General features: G+C 34.1%; 1 protein-coding gene across 2 annotated transcripts; it reads right to left on the reverse strand.

Annotated features, from left to right (window-relative positions):
* Positions 1-12,843: 12,843 nt before the first annotated feature.
* On the reverse strand, positions 12,844-26,879 carry LOC141333499 (cleavage and polyadenylation specificity factor subunit 6-like). Of its 2 annotated transcripts, none has more exons than XM_073838520.1 (10): positions 26,792-26,879; positions 24,963-25,172; positions 24,740-24,843; positions 24,493-24,638; positions 24,222-24,398; positions 22,759-23,248; positions 21,080-21,195; positions 20,854-21,007; positions 19,998-20,199; positions 12,844-14,880 (listed from the first exon to the last, which is right to left on the reverse strand). In XM_073838520.1, exons 1-9 carry the CDS (start codon positions 26,849-26,851, stop codon positions 20,010-20,012), a joined length of 1,647 nt encoding a protein of 548 aa, XP_073694621.1. In that variant the 5' UTR covers positions 26,852-26,879; the 3' UTR covers positions 12,844-14,880; positions 19,998-20,009. The 2 variants fall into 2 exon arrangements, with proteins under 2 accessions (XP_073694621.1, XP_073694620.1); XM_073838519.1 differs by having other exon boundaries at positions 24,222-24,413.
* Between the last annotated feature and the right edge of the window lie 268 nt (positions 26,880-27,147).

The raw sequence follows: 27,147 nt of genomic DNA on the forward strand, positions 1-27,147 counted from the left end.
AGTTCCTCCAAACCATTTCTAAAGGTTTATTCTCAGTTTTCAGGTGAGAAGCGTGTGAGATTTGCTTCCTCAACTGACCGTTAGAGCCTGAAGCGGCTTTGAACAGCAGCAAACACAACATCCTCTTTCCTGTACGGACACACAAGCTCTGATGTTTGAGGTCGAGCGTCTCCAGATGCCTCAAGTTTACCCTGTTTTTGCATAAGGCACCATTTTGAAGAGCTTAGGCAAATGCGCATTTGGCAGCTTTCAGTGTCACTGAGAGGCTGAGGAGGAAAGGGTTTACTTAAGTACATGCAACGCTCACAGCGTTTTCACATCAACTTCCAGAGGTGATCTGAATGCACTTCACCATTTCATTTGAGAAAAAACTGCAGGTCTTTGCAAGAACCTGACAAAATAAAAGTTTAAAGAGAAACTTTGAAGGTACTGTGACAGAAATATATTACTATTGGACAGTATAATGTACATGTAATGTCTTAATGTAATAATAATAACACTAACACTAAACACTAAAAAAATACAAAAATTATTAAAAAACATAATCACTCCAGATTTTGGTCCATGATTTAATTTTAACAGAAAAGTAAGGGTTTGTTTAATTGTCATTTCATTAAAATATAAAATAAATTAATGTTTTGAATTTTTTTTTGTGTAGTACCAGAAAATTTGTAATTTCTGCAAATAAATAAATATATAAACAAACAAAAATTAAATAAATATGAAAAAGTGGTGTTCTTATGAATTCACTTAATAAAACATGATTAAAGAATTATTAATTAGTTGATTAATTAAACTATTAATTTGATCAGTAAAGGATTAATTTAAATAAAAATGTAATTAAAATATAAAATAAATGAATGTTTTGAAATTCTTTGGAGTACCAGGAAATATTACATTTCTGAGGAAAAAAATAAAAAATAAAAAATTAAATTAAATTAAAATAATAATAAGGTCCTATTATTGTAATAATAATAAATAAATAATAATAATAAAAATAAAACAAAATATAAAAATGATTACAACTTCAGTCTTAGAGATAATCACTCAAATTTTGGTCCATGATTTAATTTCAACTGTAAATGAAGGGTTTGTTTAATTGTCATTTCATTAAAATATAAAATAATGTTTTGACATTTTTTGAAGTACCAGAAAATGTTTAATTTCTGAAAATAAAAAATAAACTAATAAACAGTTGCATTAACAGCAATAAGTTAAACTTAAGTTAAACAGAATAAATAAATAACTAAATACGGAATAAAAAAATTAAAAAAAAAAATCCATCAAAATCCAAACATTGTGCAAAAAGACATCCTATCTGAATTAATAAAGCATTTATGTTTTGTTACTAAACGCTTGTGCAACTTTGCTCAAATTCCTTGAATTGCAATGCATTAAATTCATCTTCCTGTCATTCCAATCCAACTTCCTGATGATTCTCTTCAAATTCCGCCTTGTGCATTTCAAAGAAAGCCAATTGTCTAATTCTGTCATTCACACACACAGTCCTCAGCTCTGGTTTCAGCGATTCTCTGTAGGTTCACCACCACCCAGAAAGCAAACAGGTGACCCACAGACCCTTTACACAAACCAACACTTACTCACAAACACACGTGTCAGCTACACCTCTGATTTATTATGCAGTGTCAGATACAAGCTATATTCCAGCTGTGATCTGATCCGGTCCTGATACAATACACCACAACAAAGTCCGCTTTAATTTGGGCTTGAATTACAGGAAGTGTGGACAAGAGCAACATTATCTGCTTAGAAGCGTCTGTTTCAGCCTCCCTTCCAAGAATAAAGAAACAAACACGCTGCAACCCAATGAACAATCACTCTCACCGGCCAAAAACACCTCAGTACGGCCCGTCTGGGGTTATATAAAAGACACTGAGCTTTAAAAAAAACAAAAAAAAAAAAACAATCATGAATCCACAGGAAACCAACTACCCAAACAGGAAGAGGTTTTCAGATCTATTGAGATACGTTACCATTCAGAAGTTTGGTTTACTTTTTTTTTGGCAAGGATGCATTACATTGATCAAAAGAAAGACTAAAGACATTTATAATGTTACAAAAGACAAGAAATGCTGTTCATTTATAAATCAGCATATAAGAATGATTTTTGAAGGATCATGCGACACTGAAGACAGCTGAAAATTCAGTTTTGATCACAGGAATAAATTACAGTTTACTATATATTGCAATTTAAAGCAGGTATTTAAATAGCAAAAATATTTAGTAATTTTTTTATCAAATAAATGCAGTTTTCTAAGCATCAGAGACTCTTTCAAAAATATTTTAAAATATTATCTAAATTATCTTGAAATGGAGGGGAAGATAATGCGAGATGCAAGAACAGGAGAAAACAATGACTTGAAAAATGTGAAAAATTCTGCACATCTCGCACGCCTGGTCTGAACTTGTGAAGGGGAAATAAATGTAAATGTCCCATGAACCTGTAGGACCTGTTCAGAGGATTTTATCAGTAGCCTAAGGTGATTTCTGACACCTGGATCTAACCCAAGATCATTTTCATGCCATTATCATATGTGTCTAAATATACTATATGAAATATCACTTGCCAATTTTAAACATGGATATCATATTCATTTGTTTATCACGATACGATTACTCAGTGAACAACAAAAAAAGCATTTTATTTATAGCATTTATATTTACATTTGTCTAATATAATATTCTTTTGTTTTCTTTTTCTTTTTTTTATAGAAAAAGTGGGGTCAATATTATCACAAATAAATCTAGCCGGATCAAAGTTAAAATTAATGAAACAATGTTTCAGCAAATGTATCACTAACGGAACAAATCAATATCATTTTTAAATGTAACAACAAAATGATTGACTGTTAGAACTTTAGAACTTCATAATGTTCCAGGATGTGGCATCATTTTGGAGGGAAAATGCAAGTAAGCAAATAGCAGCAATGGATTTGATTGACTGAAGTTTGCTATACACTTTATACAGTAATAAATTAATAACACAAACATAATCATATTTCATAAGTTCAAAAGTTCAGAAGGTTCTGATCTAATACTACTCATAGTAGGCATGTTGATTTACTGCCATTAGTCACATTACAGCACTGAGTGTGTGTGTGTGTGTGTGTGTGTGTGTGTGTGTGTGTGTGTGTGTTTGTGGGTTCATTGATTTGCCCTACATCAGCTGAACATCCTCTGGGAGCACTGAGAGCAGATTGCTAACAACATCATTAGCTAATGCATCACTCCGACACTCACTGCTCAATGTACATGAAGAGACGGCCAATAATGGCATCTCATTAGAACAACACACTTTAAACTCAAGCGCAATAAATCCACCTTTATCAGACGGGTTTGCTATTACTGTCCGTCATATTCCAGATGATTTAAACCTCCCAGAACTGCACAGCAGTGACCCACAACAGATGAATCATGCACGGAAATGTATGTAAAATGCATGTAAAATGTTTTCGTTTGAAGTATGTAAAATAATGCTGTTTTTGTGCACTAATATTAAAGTGTCTAAAAATGTTATTTTTGTGCAGTAATTACTACGTAAAATGTTGTTTTCGTGCACTAATCTTAGTGTGTAAAAATGCAGTTTTTGCGCAATAATCACTATGTAAAATTATGTTTTCGTGCACTAATCCTAAAGTGTGCAAAAACGGCATTTTCATGCACTAATCCTATAGTACGTAAAAATATTTTTGCGCACTAATCAGTATGTAAAATGTTTTCATTCACTTATCTTAAAGTACGTAAAAACACTATTTTTGTGCACTAATCTTAAAAGTGTGTTAATGCTGTTTTTGCGGACTAACCAATCAGTTTGTAAAATGTTGTTTTCGTACACTAATCAGTATTTAAAATGTTTTCATGCACTAATCTTAAAGTATGTAAAATAGTGCTATTTTTGTGCACTAATCAGTATGTAAAATGTTGTTTTCATGCACTTATCTTAAAGTATGTAAAAATTTATTTTATGTGCACTAATCTAAGTGTATAAAAATACAGTTTTCATGCACTAATTAGTAGGTAAAATGGTTTCGTGCAATAATCTAAAAGTGTGGTAAAATGCGTTTTCATGCACTAATCAATATGTAAAATGTTTCTGCACACTAATGTAAAATGTTTTTTTCTTGCACTAATCTAAGGGTGTAAAAATGCAGTTTTCGTGCACTAATGACTATGTAAAATGTTTTTTGTGCACTAATCTAAAAGTGTCTAAAAATACCATTTTCGTGCACTAATCAAATAGTACATAAAAACACTTTTTTGTTTACTAATCAGTATGTAAAATGTTTTCGGGCACTAATCTTATAGTACGTGAAAATATTTCTGGGCACTAATCTCGATATAAAATGCTTTTTCGTGCACTAATCTAAAAGTGTCTAAAAATGCTTTTTCATGCACTTATCTGATATAAAAACACTTTTTGTTCACTAATCAGTATGTAAAATGTTGTTTTCGTGCACTAATCTAAAAGTGTGGTAAAATGCGTCTTCATGCACTAATCAATATGTAAAATGTTTCTACACACTAATGTAAAATGTTGTTTTCTTGCACTAATCTAAGGGTGTATAAATGCAGTTTTCGTGCACTAATGACTTTGTAAAATGCTTTTTTGTTCACTAATCAGTATGTAAAATGTTTTCGGGCACTAATCTTATAGTACGTGAAAATATTTCTGGGCACTAATCTCGATATAAAATGCTTTTTTGTGCACTAATCTAAAAGTGTCTAAAAATGCTTTTTCGTGCACTAATCCGATATAAAAACACTTTTTTTTGTTCACTAATCAGTATTTAAAATGTTGTTTTCGTGCACTAATCTTATAGTACGTAAAAATACTGTTTTTGTGCACTAATCAATATTTAAAATGTTTTCGTGCACTAATCTTAAAGTGTGTAAAATTTCACTCACTAATCTTGCAGCATGTAAAATGTTGTTTTGTGCACTAATCAAAGCATTTAAAATTATGTTGTCATATACTATTCTTTAAGCATTTAAAATGATGTTTTTGTGCACTAATCCTAAAGTATGTAAACATGTTTTCATGCACTAAACTTAAAATGTGTGTTAAAAAAATGCTTTCTCGTGCACTAATCTTTAAGCATTTAAAATGTTGTTTTTGTGCACTAATCCTAAAGTATGTAAACATGTTTTAATGCACTAGACTTAAAGTGTGTAAAATGTTTTCTCACGCACTAATCTTGAAATGTGTACAAACGTCGTTTTTGTGCACTAATCACTATGTACAAATTTAGTTTTTGTGGACTAATCATAAAGTATTATAAAGTACGGTCCTAAATCCTCTCAAGAAAGAAGCCAACATCACATTCACAACATGCCAAAGGAAATTACACAACATCCTCGACTCACCGCGCAGCCTCACCCAACCACTGTAAACAGACAGACATCAGAGAATGCAGCGCTTCAAGAAGACATGAAAGAAGCACGGTCACCTGAGGCTACAGGCAAGTGTATGTCTTACAAATGCTCTCTATATCACCACTGCCATGTCCTGAGGTCACCGTATAGAGAGTTACTGTAAATCATACATGTTCTTATAAACCAGCTAAGTCAAAATCTTTTAATCCTTCAGCGTTTTAAGACTATCAGACACTAAAGATGAAATTGGCCCACATCCAGAAGAGCATGAGCTTGACTGTTTGAGGTTACGGATTTATTGTGTTACATGAAAACATGCACATTCATCACTTTTATCAAGTAACATTTTTCTACAACAAACTGAGGTATATGTGGTATATGGGACATTCACAAAAATACCTTGCTTTGCTAAGCATATTTTGTAAAAATAAATAAATAAATATAGACGTCAACCAATTATATCTAAATTTTATAAAAAATAAAAAAAAGTAACAGGGGGTGAAAGTCTTTTTATGATAAGCTGAGGTGTCAAAATATTGTTCATAGTTACTGTTAAACTAACGTTGTATATTTAAAATTACAGCAAAGCCTACTCATGAATTCATTTTATTAGTTTTGCACTTTAACCAACTTGTGTTTTTATTCGCATAGTGTGGATAATAAAGCAGGTTAAAAATCCCATAAACTTACATTGAAGGAGGGTTTCTTTAGGAAAAGTAAACATTTAGCTGCTTTCTATAAATAGATCAATAATTTACCTGTTTAATAGGGCAGGAATGGATTGTTAGTCTAGCGTTTCTGTCAGACGTGGTTCTGGCTAATTAGGCCTGTAGTATAAATAGCAGCTCCAAGTCACATTAATTATAGCCCAGTCCAGAGGGTAATACACAGTTAAAATGACTACAAAATCTATTATGAGTAAAAAGAGAACAGGAGAAGTGTGCGACGTAAATATAGAAGCTGCCGCATGAGCGCAATCAGAAAACTAGGGCTGGATTCACATCCTCAGCTAATAACTACAGGCCATACAGGTTTTTATTTTTTTGTAAATATTGTAATTTTTTTTTTTTAAATATTTTGATTTATTTATTTATTGTTATTATCCTTTATTTGTTTTTATAATTTTTTTTTAGTTACTTCAGTATAATTTAAATACTTTAATCATTTTTATTAAAATTTGTTATTAGTTTAATTTATACTTTGTCAAGTTTTTGTAATTTTTTTTAATCTTTATATAGCTTTTTTCAGTGTTAGATACAATTATTAATTTAAACTAATAAATAAATAACTTGGCAACCAGCAAAAACAAAATAAGCTTTTTTTTTTTTTAAAGAAATACATATATTTTTAATATTTCAGTTATGGTTTTAGTCTTATTTTAGGTTTAATTAACTATAATAACCCTGGGTCATTACTATTGAATTTTTTTATTGTTATATTTTAGTTTTCGTTTTATTTTAGATTATTATTATTATTTTTCTTTTAGCTAAAGTTTTTTCAGTTTTATTTTTTTTTTAGTAAATAAAGTTATTTTTATTTCACTTATGGTTTTATTTTAGTTTTAATAAACAATAATAACCCTAGTTCAAATATCATATAAAAAGTTAGCATTAATATTTTATAAATATAATAATTATATTTTAGTTTTCATTTAAATTTAACTTAATTTTTAGTACTTTTTGTTGCTACATTAATTTTTATTTCAGTTTTAGTTGGGGTTAGGGTTACATTATCTTTAATATTTAGATTTTTTAATTGTTATATTTTAGTTTTCTTTCGTTGTTAGTTCAGTTTTAGGTTTTTTTAGTACATGAAGTTACTAAACTAAATTAAAATGGAGATGATGCCTTGACAACTAGCTGAAATATTATTTTGTTAGGTGTAGTGTAGTTTTCTTTTTGGGAATTTCAATCAATCAATTTTGATATAGTTATATTTTAGTTTTCATTCATTTTTATTTCAGTTTTAGATGATTCCTTGACAACAAACTGAAATAAAATTATTATTTTTTTAGATTTAGTTGTTTTGTGTGTGTAATTAACTATAAAAACCCTGGTTAAAATACAGTTTTAATAGTTTGCATTAATATTTTATATTAGGCTTTTTTTTTCTTTTACAATATTTCACTTTTTTTTATTATGGATTAGTTTTAATTAGTTAACAATAATAACCCTGGTTCAAGTTCAGATTTTAGTCTTCGATTCTGTGTAAATGTAATGCTGAATCTGACCTGGTTTGCTCTTCTGTCAGCCATGCTTACGCATCAACACATATCATGACACCATCTTCACAGCGTAGATGCGAGATTTACATCTGGTTTGTTTAATTCCGTGTGTGTTTTAACAGTGAATACCGCAGATTCATGTGTGTAAATATGCCACTCCACCATTCGCCCCCTCATTCGCTCTCAGTGTGACCCAAGAAGGCCTGCTGATCATCAAACCAGTGCTAATCTCAACATCCTCACCTTCAGCTCTCGTACTGATCTCGCGCTGTCGGAGTGCGATCGGATGGAGCGTGTGGATCAAACTAAAGGTCAAAGATACATCTATTCAACAAACAAACAAGTGCATTAGTACCAGGCCTAGTTTAAAAACTCCCTCCAAATGACACCAGTAACAGGCGGGTTGCACAAACGTGGCTCACTATCTGTCTGCAGATGGCCCTGTCTGTCTGTCTGTCTGTCTGTCTGTCTATCTATCTATCTATCTATCTGTCTGTCTGTCTCCAGCAGTATCAGTATCAAGGTCCAGATAAGGTCTAGCCATCATAGCTCTGTGAGGTTGCAAAGCGTTATGCACATGCTGTGAGCGTATGAACTGGCTGGCATGTCTCTACTGTACTCCAGCTCTATATATAGTGATATGTGAGAAAGCATGTTGTTGAATATTGAACAGTCTCTGTTTAATGTTGTTAATGCTGCAAATGTGGCTTCAGGCATCAACTAATGTATGATAAATTACTAGTGTAACTTACTGTACATTAACCTTTCAAAAAACATGTCCACCCTGAAGCTCTAGTTAACAGGGAACGTTCTCAGAACGTTTACAAACAAACGTTCTTCCAGTAGTGTTAATAAAAACATTATTTACACATGATTCATGGAACATTTTTTCCTGAAACATTAGTTTGATGTTCATATGAACTGTTACTACTTGTTTTAGAATCTTCAAAGAACATTCAAAAGTAACATTCCCATAATGTTGGCTTAATGATACAATAGAATGTTCAGAAACATTCCAAAAAACTAAACGTTTTGAAATAACGTTCTTATGGGAATGTTAGCAAAACATTCTTACAACCTATTTTGCTTTGTTAGCCAAAAATTACATGTTAAACAAATAGTTTGGCACTAAACCAATTAAAGACAACTGTTTTTCTTCTGATTCTAGGATGAAATACAACCCGGAAAAGATTCACGCTCAAGTGCAACAATGTAGCAAGAATGATTCGATCGCGCCAAACCTCAACAGTTCAAGAATCATTTGTGCTACACTGTAACATTTGAACTGAGGCTTTGGCGCCGCGCGCTCACGCGTTTTTTTCTGCTTCACCCGCCACGGCGGCTCACATTTAAACACTGATGTGACAAGAAAACACTGTAAGAAACAACACCACTAGGGTTATTAAGTGATGACGCGTCCGTTTCGGCAGCGACAGACACGCGTCTGTCGCGCACAGAATGCGTTCTGGTGTTCAAAATCAGATGGAACTAAGCGCTTTGATGCTCAAAGTTGTACTTCTTGACACACCATCTTAAAACGCATTGGTGAAAGACGCCAGAATGACGCACCGCGAATGGAACGCAGCAAAAACGCGTTCTCCTGAATACAGGAGGTTTGAGAGCCGCTCCGATAGGTAGATTTTATATCCTTCACTCATCATGAATAAATATCCGAAACACCCTCAGTCGGTTTTCAAAGCACACGTGAACGCATCCAGACCGTCATGATTAAACACACTGAGCACATTCTCGTCCTCAAGGATGCGTCAACCTACCGCGGCGCGTTTTCTCTTATAACGGTACATCCGGGATTCAAAAGTGAAGCTACATTTGGCTCCTGAAACAGAAGAAAGCAAAAAATGTCGCCTTACCTTGACCATGAATCACGCCGGGTGAAGATGTTCCGAACCGCAGCAGCGCGTCCCACTCGCTCTCTCTCGCGTGCGCGCGCTCCACAGAGCTGCAGTGAACGCGCCTCTGGCGCAGCGCTGATGGAGACACAAGCATGTATGTGAACTGGGTGTGACTCCACACACAAACTCTTTATACACTTTCTACACGAAAACTAAGTGTGTGGCTTTGCACTTCTTTCAGGACTAGTTGGTTTTAAAGTTCTTCTTACTAGCTATTTGGGAACACTTCTTGGGAAAAAAATCACATACGTTTTTTTTCTTTCATTATTGACAGAAAATACATGTTGAAAAGTTAAACAGACTGTAAATGCGTTAATGGATGCCCTAGGTTAAATAATTCATATGCATTAAGTTCCCAACAGCACACTTGAGTATTAAAATTCCTCGCATAACTCAGCTTGTCCATTAATAATTTGTTCATAATGTTCGAGAATTTGAGTATCACCTCTCTAGGAAATAGATTTGCGGTTGTAAACCCAGCTAACAGAAATACGTTCTAAGAATGTTTATGAAAATGCTATTTTTGAATGTTTTGAACGTTCTAAAACAAGCAGCAACATTAAAAAAAGATGAACTTCCAACTACAAAGTTTCTGAAAAGTTCTATGAATGACATATAAATGTTTTTGACATCATAAAAATAAGACCAGATGATGTTCTATTAATGTACACCAGTCAAAAGTTTTTTAACAGTAAGAATTTTTTTAAAGACTCTTCTGCTTACCAAGCCTGCATTTATTTGATCCAGAGTACAGCAAAAACAGTAAAAAGTGAAATATTTTAACTATTTAAAATGACTGCTTCCCATTTGAATATATGCTAAAATTGTAACTTATTCCAGTGATTAAAGCTGAATTTACAGCATAATTACTCCAGTCTGTCACATGAACCTTCAGAAATCATTCTAATATGCTGATTTGATGCTCAAGAAACTTTATGATCAATATTTTAAAAAAAGTACATTTTTTTCAGGATTCTTTGATAAATATAAAGATCCAAAGATCAGCATTTATCTGAAATATTTTTTGTGATAAAGACATTTATAATGTTACAAAAGATTTACATTTCAGATAAATGCTGTTCTTCCTGAAAAAATTCACTCAGCTGTTTTTAATATAATAATAAATGTTTTTGAGCAGCAAATCAGAATATTAGAATGTGACTGAAGGAACGATGCTAAAAATTCAGCTTTGAAATCACAGGAATAAATTACAGTTTAAAATATATTCAAATAGAAAACAGTTATGTCAAATAGTAAAAAAAAAAATCAAAATATTACTATTTTTGCTGTACTTTGGATCAAATAAGTACAGGCTTGATGAGCAGAAGACACTTCTTAAAAAAAAAAAAAAAACATTAAAAATCTTACTGTTCAAAAAACTTTTGACTGGTAGTGTATTTCTTCATAACTTTGAGGAAACTTGCCAGAAAGAAACATTACCCTGTTAGCAGTGAGGTTACTGAACGTTACCACATCATAAGTCATTCATAAAGCGCAATGATTAACAGATATAATGGAGGAACATATTTTGCAGTGTTCAAGAACACATTTTTGATTTTATCTGAAAACTGTCTCAGGGTTGTTCTTATTTTCTTTCCATTACGTTGTCAGCAAGCCAAACAATCTGAGATAAAGTAAGGAGCGGGATACACATTATGCAAAACAACCTGCATGATAATCACAGTGAAATTCCAAACAGCATGACGAAAAACAAGCTGGATGGGTCAGGACACTATGCTTTAAAAAAACAGACATAATTGAGCTACTGACAATAGAAAAACAGTGTACAAAGTTGACTTAATTGTTTCGGTGGGGCCACAAGACAATAGAAACTGACCATTCAGTTAATATAATACATACTCTAAATAACACTGACGCTATAATGCTATAAGATGTTAAATAGTCATATATTGCTTAATTAAGACAGAACTAAAGCTAGCCAAATGTAAAGCCTATTGAGTAAATTCTTTAGTCTAGAAGACTTTATTTACATGGTCAGGAAACTTCTCTGAACGTTCCAATAACATTAATAAAACGTTTTCGCAAAGTTAAAACATTTAAACGTCGTTTCTTGTAACATTTATCTTGTTTTAGAACGCTCGTAAGTAACAATATCCATGTTTGTAACATTATGAATTAGAATGTTTCTTTAACATTTGTATAAGAATGTTTTTAAACGTTCTAAAAATTAAACATTTAGAGATAATTCAGAAGTACTGTTTTCATAACCTAATTGTTTTTTCAGTGCACAAACAAGGTCAACTTGTGCTTCAGAATGAGGGCGTTTAATTCTAGATGATCTTCTACATAGGTACACGCCTGTGCTGTTACTTTAAGGAAGTACACTTGCTGACAAAAAACAGATTACGAAGATATCTGACCTCCATACCAGCACAGACCTGTTACTGCAGGCCCAGCTGTAGCTTCAGGGAATATATAGAGCTTCATGCTAGTGTTTTCACGCCTGCAAATCAGCATATAATCAACTAAATGAGCAAATGTGCTCGTCTAAGTTCGTAAGTGCATTAACGGCAAGGATGGACACCTATTTATGTGCATTTACCCAAGGTGTAATAATAGAAGAGAAACTTTATCTCAGTAACAATGATCACACCCATATGTTCATGACACACTCAGCCTACTTCCTTAACGTTTTCAAAGAATTCAAATTTTAAAACCTGTTTGGACATCAAACAGCATGCTTTTTTCCTTCTTTGAAATACAATAATGGCTTCATAATGAAAAATTGCTCACATCTAAATGCAAAGCAACTAAATAAAGTGGTTTGTGTTGTCTAGTTGCAAACCTGACCCATATCCAGGGATCAGGTTTCATTCGAACATTTCAACAAATACTTCAGTTCAGGGCAACACTCAGTTCACAAGAATTGACCTCTTCTGGTCAAATCATGTCATCGCAAGTGTCTGATCCTTTATGAGGGTTTCAATGGCTCCCCCTTACGTCCATTCACTAGTAAATACGCAAAATACTGTCCTTCATTCGCTATTATGTTGCAAGAGGCTATTAACTGAAAACTCTGGAAGCAGTGTCTAATTTTAATTCTCAGTTCACAAACTTTTAAAATTCAAAATTTTAAAAATCAGAAGCATTTCGAATTCTGCATTTCTGTGACGTTATATATCTGCCTAGAAACAAAACATGTTCAGGACAAACTTAAAATTCAAAAATCTAAAAAAAAAAAAAAAAAAGCATTTAGAATTCTGCATTTCTATGACGTTATATTTCTGCCTAAAAACAGAAAACATGTTCAGAACAATAAAACAAAACACCAATCTAGTGTGAAAAAAATTTATTGATCGGTAAAAATATTCTGAAGTTGTAACTCAATATATTACATTGGGTAGCCCATATCAATCATGAATCTAGCGCACATGATTATACATGTGGATTGAAGCGCTTCAAATTTCTATGAACAATGAAGGAAAATGCATCAGAAGGTCAGCCAACATTACAACCTGAATAAAGTTTAGCTGTATATTTATTAATAAAACAAGATGCAACGGGCTACAAAAACACAAAGTGTACCAAATTATATAAGATTTGTAAGGCAAAATGGACTTACCTCTGTCTCAGATGGTTATGAGGGAACAGGAACCCACAAATGTTGATATTTGTCCACTTCACTACCAGAGGATGCGGTTGCAAGAACCACTAGCATTACTCCAACATTGAACTTAACTCTAGTTACAGTAATAAACCATCAAAAACGCCAATAAAAGCCCACAGACCTCAAGTGAGTAAACATGAACCTTAATCTTTCATCAGTCATGTCACATGTTAAAAACCCAAAAGCACATCTCTCAAATGTCTTCAAAGTTTCAAAATAAAGTGCGTGAGTATTTACAGTAAGCAGTGGCACCCTTACAGACTTGCATGTGGAAACACTGCTTATTACATCACTAGCAAAAACAGCTGCCGTAAACCATCTAGAAAGCTCTGTACAATGAATGACACATGAGCTGTTGAAGCTTAAAAGAATAGTTCACCTAAAAGTGATTTTTTTTTTTTTTTTTTTTTTTTAATACGCACATACAAGATGTAGATGAGTTTGTTTGTGCATATTGAGAAATGCAGCATTCCATCATCTGGTTCACTAATGGATCCTCTGCAGTGAATGGGTGCCGTCAGAATAAGAGTCCAAAAGGCTGATAAAAACATCACAATAATCCAGAAGTAATCCACACCACTCCAGTCAAATCAATTAACATCTTGAGAAACCAAAAGCTGCATGTTTGTAAGAAATCTATTTTTAATCAGCTGTTTGGACACTCATTCTAACAGCACCCATTCACAGCAGACTAATGCAATGCTACATTTCTGATTAAATAAAACTCATCCCTGATGACCTGAAAAAGCTCATTTTCATTTGTAGGTGAACTATTTTTTTTAAATTCTAAATCTAACAGAACCAAACAGAAAAGGGGACTTTTATGGGGTCAAATTACAATGTCCTTCATATATATGTACACATAAATGAAGATTAAATATATACATATAGACAGAACAAATGCAGAATAGTTTGTACTATCATCTAATAATTACGAGATTAACAAAAAATAAATAAAATGAGCATGTTTCACAGATTTGAATTGTATAACTCCAATTACAATCAAGAATAGCTTAAGCCCTGCATAATTTGCAATATGAACAGGAATTACACAGATACTACACAAATTAATCCATAATGTATTGAACCTCTTAAAATTGGGTAAAATTGGAAAAGGCACAATGGCAGAGTGTTTATATAAAGCAAATGTCAAACAACCTGAAATACGGTTCTTAAATATGATTTTCAAGTAGGTTAAGTTTTGGAAATTCGGCACAATAATTAATAATTTGGCTAAATGTTCAACCCTAAACTAGCAGATCAAATATAAACAAGCAACAACCCCAGTACACACTTTATTACAACACAGATTCTATTTAATAATCAAGGGAAAAGACACTTACAAACATTATATGGATGAGGGGGAAAAGGGGAAGAAACATGAAACCAAAAATAGAGGATCCTATAAAAACAAATCTAGCTAACTGACAATTTACAACATTATAGCAGTCGGAAAGTCGTTTTTGTGTTTCGAACAAGCAGGCAAATAATTCTCTCTCGCTGAACTGACTTTAGCACACAGCTACTTCCAAATAAAAGTAAAAAATAAAAAAAAAAAGCTGTCGGGAATTAAGAGTGAGTATTTCGTATTTTACAGAACTCTACTTTAGCGCTGCAGAGTGTGTCCGGAGTCCGGCGCTCTCTGTGACGGTGCGATGCGGGACGCTGTCGGATGAATCCACGTTGCTCCTGACGTCTCCTCCTCCTCCTCTTGCGTTCAGCTGAAAGGTGTCAAAACGAAGGTGGCAGTTTGTTTTGGGGCACAGAACCCAGAAACACACACAGCTGATTTTCCCCTCTACATCTACACACGCTCAGACTGTCCCAGACATACACAGGCATGCAAACACCTTTCCATTTTCAACAGTAAACTATGGGGCTTAACATTGCGTTACCATTACTTTAAGAGTCTAAAGAAGGGGTGCCCAACTCTGTTCCTGGAGAACTACCTTCCTGCAGAGTTTAGTCCAACCCTGATCAAACACACCTGACTGTAATTAACAAGTGCTCCTTCAGATCCTAATTAGTTGGTTCAGGTGTTTGATCAGGGTTGGAGCTGAAATCTGCAGGAAGGTAGATCTCCAGGAACTGGTTGAGCACCCCTGGTCTAAAGCAATATTTAAAATGTAGTATTAAAAAAAAAAGCACAGAATTGGGTCAATTACAACATTAACTGCACTGTATTTGAGAAAAGCTCCTGGAATCAACGTATAAATACAGTGTGAAGAGACAACAATCATAAAGACATTGGCATGCACAACTATGAAACACTGTACTCAACACAACTCAGCAAATACTTCATTTTCACTCTAATGGACTCACATTTCTTAAAGAAATAGTTCAAGCAAAAATGAAAATTTGCTCAATTTTGGACATTCAACATGTGGATGTGTTAGTTTCCTCTTCAGATAAACATATCAAAACATCACTTGCTTACCAATGCGGTGAAAGGGTGCCGTCAGAACCATTTGATAAAAACCATCAAACTACACAACTCTAATATATCAATGGACGTTTTGTGAAATAAAAACATCCATAGACATTTTTCACTTTTCTCTTCAAGTCCTCTATCTATAATAATACTTTCTCCAGGGTAGAAGTAATCTGGTCTGAATCAGAAGAGAAATCTGCACAGATAAAGCACTGTTTAGTTCAAAACAGCTCTAAATAAAAATGTGGGTAATTTTTGACGTGAGAGAACAACGGATGGACTTTTTCACTGGAGGAAGCGTAATTATGGATTATGGATATTTTAGTAGGAAGCAATGGTTTGACATTAAAAAGGTCTACATAATGATTTATTTCTTACAAACTTGCCGCTTTTGTCGTCGCATGACTGTAACTGAAGGACTAGAGTGGCTGTTTGGACTCATTCTGTTGGCACCCATTCATTGCAGAAGATCCACTGGTAAGCAAGTGATGGAATAATACATTTCTCCAAATCTGATGAAGAAACAAACTCATCTACATCTCGGATGGCTTACAAGTACAATTTCAGCAAATTTTCATTTTTGGGTCAACTGTTTATTTAAAATCATCATTAGCAATTAATCATGTCTGATGTCTATTATTGTCCCATGACAATGATAAATTGTAAAGTACCCAGAAGCACTCACATCAATAACTCACATCAAAACTGTAATTTATACGAGTTGACCAATTGGAAAAAAATGCATTAGTAGAGTCATATGAAAATTTATGGCTTTTAGTCCCATTGAGAAAATCAATCAACCTAAACAAATCAGCATCTGCAATGTCAACACAAGATTTGAATGAGCAAGGTTTGCTAGTTTTGCCTTTTTAAAGTAAAAACACCACCTTTGGTGTTCTATAAAACACTTATGATGGCTTGGAACAAGATAAGAATAAAAAGAAAAGTTGTTTTGAACATTAAAAAAAAAAGCAATTCCACTGCAATGAAGTACAGAAAAAGTGCATGCATAAAAACCCATGTGATACAGATTTGACATTTAGATTGATTGATTTGTCTCAGTAAGTGTAAATATTTGTGATCCCATTGTTTTAAACAAGGTTAACTTATTTTTGGATGTCACAGATGAACCAATTCTACAAATCTACTTCAAATGACAGTAATTAGGGCTCATTTTGTAAACTTCATATCTGTATCTAATGAAATGACACATCTAAAAGGTGTAAAAACAGAACATTCAAATTGCACGACGCCAAAAACAATTCAATCATGGGCAATAACTCAAGCCTTATTGGTCATCCATACGTGGGCAACTGACAAGATACATACATATTTAAAAACACTACATTTTACTGAATTTTAATCTCAATTATATAATCATCCAATCATTTAAAATTCTTCAGAGCATTTAACTCACTGGTCTCAAACTCAATTCCTGCAGGGCCACAGCTCTGCACAATTTAGCCCCAACCCTAATCAAACACACCTGATCCAGCTAATCAAGCTCCTCAGGGTAACTAGAAACTTCTAAACAGGTGCAAGTTTGAGCTGGTTGGAGCTAAACTGTGTAGAGCTGCGGTCCTCCAGGAATTGAGTTTGAGAATTTAATTACAATTAAACTAAATTGGAACTTTTAATCTGCATTTTCTATTTTTTCTACAAGACAAAAAATACTGACTTTTACTTATTTCACCCATAGACAAAAATTAATTTATGAAGCACAAAATATACAGTGCCCACTGTACCGCTGAGAACAGGAATCAAATCCAAACCACAAAAAAAAGACAAAATAAAAAAAAGGTTTGAGATGCAATGATTATCTGCAATTTCAGTTTAAGCATAATTTACACTGAACAGAAATTACATTTCTAGTTGATATATTTGATGAAACAATAATAAAATGCTCGATTCTAGTGATCAGTGGACACTGGAGTTACAGTACACAGGGTTGGACAAATAATTTGGTGACTAATCCTGATTTTGCCATTGTTAATCACAAAAGAAATGCACATAAAATGTACTGAAGATGTGATTTCTTATTGAAACATGAGCTTGTGTCATTTTAGTACACATACATAGAAAACGCTTAGAAATATTAGCAATTATACTTAAGACATCAACTAAATGTCAATTCTTAATTCTTCAGTGATAGTTTAGTTTGTGTTCAAATTGACAATTATTAGTACAACATGTTTCTTTCACAAAACAAGTTTGTCCAATCCTGTATCAGCATCTTATAAAGAACAATACTGAACAGAGGAAAAGGGTTTGATTTAAACCACGTCAGGACCCTTACTTCAGAAAAACCTACTAAATAACCTGGAAAAACATTTCTTCAGAGGAAGGCCAGAAAGATGGGCACTACATCCAAAAATCCCAATAAACCCATGAAACATGACTCTACGCATGGAGCAATTACTTTCTTAAATCCTTAAAATGTACATAATCTATTCAAAATCTTTAGCCTGATCTAAAGATGCAGTTTAGGAGAAAAACCAATGTGTTAAAAGTACAATTTCTTAACGTCTGAATTTATAACAGTTGAACAAATCAATAAAATCCAAATAATGCATCGCTGTCTTTCCCTGATTGGTGCATTTGTAGGTTGTACAGTTGAGAAAAAAAACAGAAAAAAAAAACAAACAAACACCTGAATAATTGGCAATTTCGTGGCTATAAGGCCAGAACAACAATTTGGAAAGCTACCAGGATTACATTAAACAAAATTGACAATGCAGATGTGCATTTACAATCTCTTCGCTAAACGTGAGTTGCAGTTTTAGTTTAACGGTTTTGCAATTGGCTTAATTCCTCTCTAAATCAAGTGTATGTAAGGGTCACTCACAATGCATCACACATGATATTACAGTGTCCTCAGCATTTACATACAAATTAGGCACCAATTTACATTTACGTACAAATTTAGCCTGTAGGAAACATACGTCACATAGCACAGCTATGATGAAACAAGTCAGACAGTGGCAGTAATGCCTCGTTAAAATCAGTTTGAACTGAGGACATGTGCTGCATTAATTTAAATACTGACTGGGAAAATATTTATTAAATATCTGTTGCACATTAAAATCATTACAAACATGAGTTTACCAAGACAATAAAAAACAAAAAAGCGTAAAAATACTAAAAACGTTCACATGTTCCCTTTGGAAAAGCAATATAGCAGTTCTTCTCCATTCATAAAGCACTGAAAGAGATGTTATAATACATATTTGCTGTTACTCTGAAGTTGTAGATCTATTTTTATTTTACAATTAAAGTAATAAACATTTAAAAATGGTGAAGAACTGCTACATCCGAAGCATCTAAGAGGGTATAACATTAACAAACATAAATAACGAATTGATGTGAACTGAGAAAATGTCAGGTAAGAAAATGAACCTTTAAGATGGAAAAGTTTGACTAGCTACTAAAAACCAGCAAATATGACTTTGAAATACTAGTAGGATGCACTAAATGCATGCACCCTTCACAGTAAAAAATACATTTAGCTTGCCCTGACAGAAGACATTCAGAATGCTTTCTCTAAAATTATACTGTACAGATGTGTTTCAGACTAAACCATACACAAAACAAATTGAATTTGACTACACCATAACAACTCAACCTGACAAGACTACAGCTTCACATTTTTAAATGCCAAAGCAGATCAATTTGACTCAATTCATTTGCTTTTCACAACAAATCAATGAGGAACTAAACACTAGAACCACCATTATTACGTCAACATTAAATCTAACTACAGGAATGTCAACGCACAACCTGAGAAACATGAGTTTGCTCATTTCAATGTGGGATAAAAACATTCATTTTTCTCTCATCAAACTTTAACCAATTTTTCTATACATTACAAGTGGAATTTATATTTCATAATTGCAATTGTAAAGACATGAAATACATCACGAATTTCAATTTTTTGGCAAACATAGTCAATTAGTCAAAATATGATAAGGGAAGGGTTTGACTTCACATTGATATTAGAATAGTCTCAAAACTCAATCTCAGTTAAAGACAAATAAGTGCATTTTAAAATGCAAATGCATTTTTTTTTTTTTATAAAATGTTGCAACAAAATCCTTTAAGGACAAACTGGATATCATCAACACAACTGTATGACAGTTTATGGTTGCTGGAGCTGATATTGCACATTAAACGGCTTCAAGACCAGGTACACAAGTTTTAAGGATCAGAGTACTCAGATCACGCTACATTCGTAAAATAAAAAGAAAAAAATAGATTAGCTGTAGGGAAGAGAAGACAGTACTTATTACACTGTAGGTTCAGTGACTCACCTTTTCTGATCACGTACCTGTGATCCTGACATTGGGAACATCTGAATCCTGAAGGAAGTGGGGAGAAAGACAAAGACAGAGAGACAAACAGGATACACACCTTCCTCTCCAACTAACGTCGGTACTCCCGCTCGCGTTCTCTGTCTCTTTCGCGGTCACGGTCGCGCTCTCGCTCACGATGACGGTCCCTCTCGCGGCTGCGCTCCCTGTAATAGTCCTCGTGTCGGTCTCGGCTGCGAGACTTGCGGTGACGCTTGTCACGAGAACGACTGTGGTCCCTCTCTCTGGACCGTTCCCGCCTGCTTAAGTTCGGAAAGCATTAAAAAGAAAAGAAAAACAAGTAAAACTTCTGCAGTTCACCATCAAATAATTTTGCATTTATGAAACAATTTTGTAATGCACCAAATAAATGTGCATTTTTTCACAAGCATGAAATGTTTCAATACATCAAATCATTTCGAATACATAAACTTTGCATGCATGAAAATTTGCAATACATTTAATAATTAACATTCATTTTGCATGCATTATTTTTGCATTGCATTCGTTTTACAAGCATGACATTTTACAAAACATTCCAATTTATTTGATACATCGCAAAACTATTTGATGCATTGCAAAATTGTGCAACCAAAAAAAGGATGCAAAAATGTAAAATTATTTAATGCAATACATTTCATGAATTGCAAAATTTTTCACGTATCAAATTAATAGAATGAATACACCGCATGCATTTTATTTTACATCCATTTTTACATTGCAAAGCATCAAAACTTCATATGCATGAAATTTTGCAATGCATCAAATTAAGCAATAGTGTGCATTACTTTTACCCAACCGTTACTGAATTTAACTTAAACTTAGAAAAGTAACCTTAAAGGCATTTTACTCATGCAAACATAATAATGGATCCCATAAAGCAAACAAGATACCATGCAGATCCACAAGATAGTTACCTTGAGACAGAGCCATAGGATTTGGACTCGATTCCATGCAGGCAGTCCTGCAGTGAGCTGATGAGAACTTTACAGCGGTCATCAGCAGAAACTTTTGACTGCTTGATCAGAGAGATGGCCGTCACCAAAGTCTCTATAGCACTGCCGTAATCAGCTGTAAAAACAGAGAGATTAATTACCATGTGACAACTCAAACTAAACAGTCATGCTATGTTTGTGTTCACACCTGCACTCGCGTCTGACACTGCCCTCGAGATAGCACTGCTGGAGATCGCCCTGTTACGATTCATGATCTCTTCAAACTCTGCTTCGCTCAGAGGAGCGCGAGACGAATCCATGTCCCTAAAAGAGAAAAAGCAAGACGCATTTAAACTAAAAGCATGAGTCAGAATAAAACAGCAACGCAAATTCACACAGAGAGCAGCAGTGCCGTTAATGCTGAAAGACATTGCATGTTAAAATTAGTGATGCACTGAAAATATCTGTATAGAACCAGGGTCGTTATTGTAAATAAAAACTCATTTCAGTGCATCACTTGTTAAAATTCACTGCAGATTCATTGCACACGATGCATTCACCACACACTCAAGCCTGAAAGGAAGGTCCTGTTTCAGGATCCTGGTCTCAGCAGACGGTTACTTCACTAACCCTTGATCACTTGTATTGCGCAAGTGTTGGCCAGAGTTTTTCACATCAACCAAGCCCTCGTTTATCCAGGGCTCAAAGCCACATACTACAGGGGGTCTGAAGTTACTGAAGAAAGGCCAGAGAGGAGATTCAGGGTCAGTTTAAGGCCACACGCTTTAATAACATCCAGTCCTGGAGTTAATAGTAAGTACCAAATCACAAAGGCTCAGATCTGATTAAAATGTGCTGCATTTTAAGAGTTTCACACAAAAACAATCATTTAAAAAATATGGATTCATTAATTTATACAACTTTTTTTGTAATGATCAAATATTGTTATAGTTTTTTTTTTTCATCATATCAGCAACAATGTCTATATTTATGGGAACATTAATAGTGTCATTTTAAAATTATAATTTATAATATTTTAACATTCTTAAATCACCACACAAAAAACATACAAGTAACAGCAATACCAATAAAAATCACATACAAGCTTTCAATTTAATCAATTATAATTTGAAAGTTCTTCCAGGAGAGACCTTTTTAACAATGTCTTTTGTATTGTTATAGTTTAAATGTTGCATGTTTGAGTAAAAACAGTTCAAACAAAACTGTTCATTCTATATGAAGATCTGACGTTACAATAGTTAGTTATTCAGGTAACACTTTACAATAAGGTTCATTAGTTAACATTAGTTAACTTTAATAATGAACTGAACTACAGCATTTATTACACAAAAAAAAAAAAAAAAAAAAAAAAAAAAAAAAAAAAAAAAAAGTGAATTAGTATAATAAATTTTTGCCCAAATTGTGTAGCCCTATAAATATGCACAACAAACCTGAAGCTGAAACCTGGAAGGGGGGGGAGGGGGGGGACTATAAAATAACATAAAAAATAAAAAAAACTATAAAATAACAAATTTTCTATTAAATTAGAGCAAAGTGTTATTTTAGTAATTTTTAGTAAACGTTATAATATTTTACAGTTATATTGAAGTTTGGAGCTTGTTGTGCATGATAAAAAAAAAAAAAAAAAAAAATATTCAGGGAAAAAAAAAAAAAAAAAAAAAAAAATTCAACTAATTTTTATATAGTATATAAAAATAACCAGGGAATCATTTCCAAAAAGCATCGTTAGCTAACTAGAGTGGCAAGTCCCATTGAACTCTATTGGTAACGACGGAACGTGTGACCATAGTTCATTTTGGAAAACGCACCCCAGGTCAGATTCCACCGGTGAGATTTACAGTGCAGTGAAGGTGAGGTGTTTATTACCTGCCACCAGGGCCGTAGTCTCTGTCGTATGGGGGCGGGCGACCGTACGGGTCACCTGGCGGTGGGCCCCTGCTGTCTGACGATTGCATGTTGTTGTTTCCAGGCGGTGGGAAGAAGGCCGGGTTGACGTGAGGAGCCGGTGGTGGACCTCCAGGCGGGGGTCCCTGCATGTGTGGTGGAGGTGCAAGGCCAAGCGGGGGTCCTAAGGGACCAGGTGGGCGTGGAGGGAAGGGTCCCGGAGGGGGTGGCCCCTGCTGAGGTGGAGGGGGACCTGGGGGAGGCCCGTATCCAGGTGGGGGCGGGCCAGGAGGCATCGGACCCATAGGAGGCTGACCAAACCCACCAGGAAACATGACAGGTGGAGGAGGACGATCTCCTCTGTTTGGAGGACCGCCTAGTGGTGGAGGCAGACCTTGTCCGGGTAGAGGGGGGCCAGGGGGTCCTGGAGGCCCAGGTGGACCTGAAGGAGGACGCGGCGGACCTTGCATACCTGCAAAGGGAGGGTTTGAAAAAATTAACTGACAATTTATATTGATGTGTTGTAAAAAATGTACAATTTTGCCAGCAGAACTCCTTTGACCTATAATAAATACATATAAAGGCCCTTTGAGGTTTTAAGTTAATATTCCAATCATTAAATATTGTTAAATTGTTGTTAAATGATTAAACAGCAGTTCTCTGATGTTGAATAATGCTCATGTCCCTTTATTAATTTTTTAAAAAGGAATATTTATAAATGTAACTTTTTTATGCTTGTATTAAATTTCAGCAAGTGCTTCGCTTTTTTAAAAATTAGGTTTGATTAGTTTATTACTTTATAAAAAAAAGCTTAAATTTTTTACATTATATATTTTTTTAATGATAAATTAAAATAATTAGCTCATCAACTTGAAAACATACTTGAACTAGAATTACTGTCATAATTTTGCAGCTTCACCCTGTAAGGTTAGGCCCTATTATTGTAAAATGTAAAAAAAATAATAAATGAAAATAAAATTATAAATTAGATTTTTTTATATATATTATTTAATTAGCCATGCTTTTTGATTATTAAATTAAACCATTACAATGGAAACTGAAGACAGACAAATTAAAACAGCATTTGGATTAAATAAATTATAAAAAGAAAAAAAATCATAATCTTTGCTAATCCTATAATTTTTTTTAATGTTCGTGATTTCCATTAGACATGCTTTTTGACTACTAAAATTTAATTTAACCATTTAAATAGGGAAAATTATAAAATTTAGGAGAATTGTAAAAAAAAAAAAAAAAAAATTTAGGAAAAAAAAAAAAAAAAAAAAAAGTCAACATTTGCTATAACAAACCCGTTTAATAATAAATAGAAAAATTAGGCATACAACAGTAAAACAATATCGCTGATAAATCATTTTCAGGGGGCAAACATCACCCCTTTCTGGAAAAATGTATTTCTGCCCTTGCTCTTATATAAGGACTCGTACCTGGGAAATGTGGTGGAGGCCCACCAGGTCCAACTGGTCCAGGGGGAAAGCGGTCTCCTCCCGGGCCAGGTGGGGTTGGAAACCGCCCACGATTCTTCCCAGGAGGAAATCCACTGCGAGGTCCTGCGCCAGGAGGCCCGGCCTTACCTTCTCCGGACATCTGCCCGGACTGTGTGCCTGAGTGGACAAAATCTAACAATAAAACAACTGCAGCAAGTTCGCTACATTAAATCAGGTTAGTTAAGATTTTTTTTGTGAATTGTAGTCTCACTTTTTCGCGACTGCATCTCAAACTGGCTGAGCGACTGTTTGTTACAAGGGGTGACGATCGGGTTTTGTCCGTGGAGCTCCCGCTTGGACAGCAGATCCATCAGCTTCCTGGACGAAGAGTCTGAACCCACGCAGACCAGAGCAAACCTGTTGAGCACAGAGCACATGAGAACTGTAGCTAAGGGCCAAATCAGGGCTGATCTGTACATTAATACAGACCTAGTAAACTGATTTCAGTCTTAACTTACCCTTTTGACTGGCCATTTGCTCGATTTTCAAAAAACTTGATCTCCAGCACATCACTGATGCCGATTGAGCGAATAGCATCGGTCAAATCTTCATCAGTGGTCCACTGTAAAGAGAAAAAACACCAACAATATGAACACTGAACTGTTTTTCGCACACAAACAAATGTCCGCAAAACAAATAGATAGACAATTAAATTTTTAATTGAAGAGGTACAAGACGGACCCATGTGAGGTTTCCGATGTACAGAGCTATTCTTTTGCCAGTGTAGGTGTAGACGACATTCGGCGGAGCTCCTTTGTTCCCCTCGGATCCTCCCGGTGCAGGTAAATTATCCAGGTAATCTCGGTCCTCAGGTGCGTCGCCATTGTTGGCAGATGGTGAGATGACATCATCATACAGGTCAATCTGCTCATGAACAGGATAATCTGATTCCTGTAGAAGGAGAAAAACAAAAACACATTTTAGAAATATTCACAGGACAGGCCTATGTTATTTTAGTAACACTGAAATACTATTACTATTAGTATCATTGAAGTACTAGCTATAAATTGTTTTTTTTTTTTTAGATTTTAAATAATTGTAGTTATTGTGCTTGACATTTTTATTAGACTAAAACACTTTAAAGAAATGCATTTAAATAAATGAAATACAATTTTATTTATACTTATTTGATAAATATTTTTATTTATATTACACAACTTAAAAATCCATTTTTATTTTTATTGTAGCTAGTTTTAGTAATTGTGGTGTTCAACATTAGTTTTGAAAAATTTAAAATTTATTTTATTCAAGTTTTTCCAAGTTTTAAGTTTTAGTAACTGTGTGGTTTGTCTTTTTTATTAGTTCCATTTTAAAGAATATTAACCATTTTCTTATCCTTACAGTTTTCATTTTAATTCTAAAGTTTCAGTAATTTTGTCGTTTGTCATTTTATTACTTTTTTTTTTTTTTTTTAAATGTCTACAGTTTTTATTGCATTTAAGTTTGTTATTTAGTACAAGGCCCAGTTTCATAGAAAGGGCTTGGCCTAAACCAGGATTAGTCCATAGTTCAATTAGGACTAAAGTCATTTTTATACACTAGCCTTAGGAAAAGAACATTATTGGTGTGCATCTTGAGACAAAACAAAGGCACTTATATATTTTAAGACCAGTCAGTGCAAGTTTCTTTCAGTTGAAACAGTTCAGACTTACATTTTAGTTTAGGACTAGGCTTAAGCCTCGTCTGTGAAACAGGGAGGAAGTTAAATTAAATGAAAATGATTAGTGCTGACAACTAGCTATAATTTATGTTCTATATAATTTATTTTAAGTACTAATTTTATGGTTTCAGTTAAGTATATGACCACCTACTCAGCTTTTTTACATTTTATAGAATTATTGTTTAGAATATAGTTCTTTTATTAAGATGTAAATGCATTTGAAATCTCCAAGGACACACAATTGCACACATTTAAATGCATACATTTGTAAATAGCAAAGAAAAACTTAATCAATCATATTCCCTGATGGCCTGATTTGAACTCCTGCTTCCAAAACTAATTAGCATTTTATTAAAATAAACGGCTTAGGGTCACGTTTGTGCAAAAGTAAAACCTACATCGTCTTGCAAGCACATTTAAGAGTCTTTAATACTTCGTGAACACGTTTCAAGTTACATACAATAATCGTTAACATTGATATGTCCGGTTGAAGCGATGTTATTGTGTCGCGCTCGGCCTTCTGGAGCTGCACGAGACAAACAATGAACGCACACGACGCAAACGATCACGTTTCGCGCCACAAACCCGCGCTCCAAATGCAAATACGAACATAACACAGATACCGTTTAGAAAACTAGCAACAAATATGATATCTAACTGACTTAACCTTTGTATTCCTGTATACACAGAAGCTGCTCGCCCGCTAGCTAGCTAGCTGCTAGAGTTAGCAGACGCCCTAGTAAATCCCCAAAGAGCGCTGCGTGTTTCTGTGAGCTTCTTTATAACCTGTAAGTGCAACACGTGAAATATTCACTATTGAGCAAATGTAGATGTTGAAAGTGAACCTAACCTGATTAAATTCCTCTTCTACATCGGCGTAAATATCGATGTGGTCAACACCGTCCGCCATTTTCTGTTTCCCTCCTCCTCCTCGGTGCTCGCGCTGCGCGTGAAGAAGAGACGCAGCTACGTGAAGCCAGAAACACCCGCCCAAAATCGAGACGTGCTGATGAGCGATACAGAATTTCAAAATAAAAGTTTTTTCTTAGCCGTCATGATCTGTTAAGATCGAGATTCACTTTACTGTCTTTATATTTCGGTTGTATAAAATTAATAATAATTAATAATAGTTTCATATGTTCCCTTCAAATTATTTTAATTGGTTTTAATCTGTCACCGTAAATATGATTTATCAGATATTATTTA

The sequence above is a fragment of the Garra rufa genome, chromosome 4, assembly GCF_049309525.1.
Source record: "Garra rufa chromosome 4, GarRuf1.0, whole genome shotgun sequence".
NCBI classification, from domain to species: domain Eukaryota; kingdom Metazoa; phylum Chordata; class Actinopteri; order Cypriniformes; family Cyprinidae; genus Garra; species Garra rufa.

What these genes read in the sequence shown, in the direction of transcription:
- LOC141333499 (XM_073838519.1), bottom strand. Translation starts at nt 26,851, where the DNA reads ATGGCGGACGGTGTTGACCACATCGATATTTACGCCGATGTAGAAGAG. An exon ending in GCAAATGGCCAGTCAAAAGG is followed by an intron (nt 24,639 to 24,739) that starts GTAAGTTAAGAC and finishes TGTGCTCAACAG; the next exon opens with GTTTGCTCTGGTCTGCGTGG. An exon ending in TGAGATGCAGTCGCGAAAAA is followed by an intron (nt 24,414 to 24,492) that starts GTGAGACTACAA and finishes TTTTATTGTTAG; the next exon opens with ATTTTGTCCACTCAGGCACA.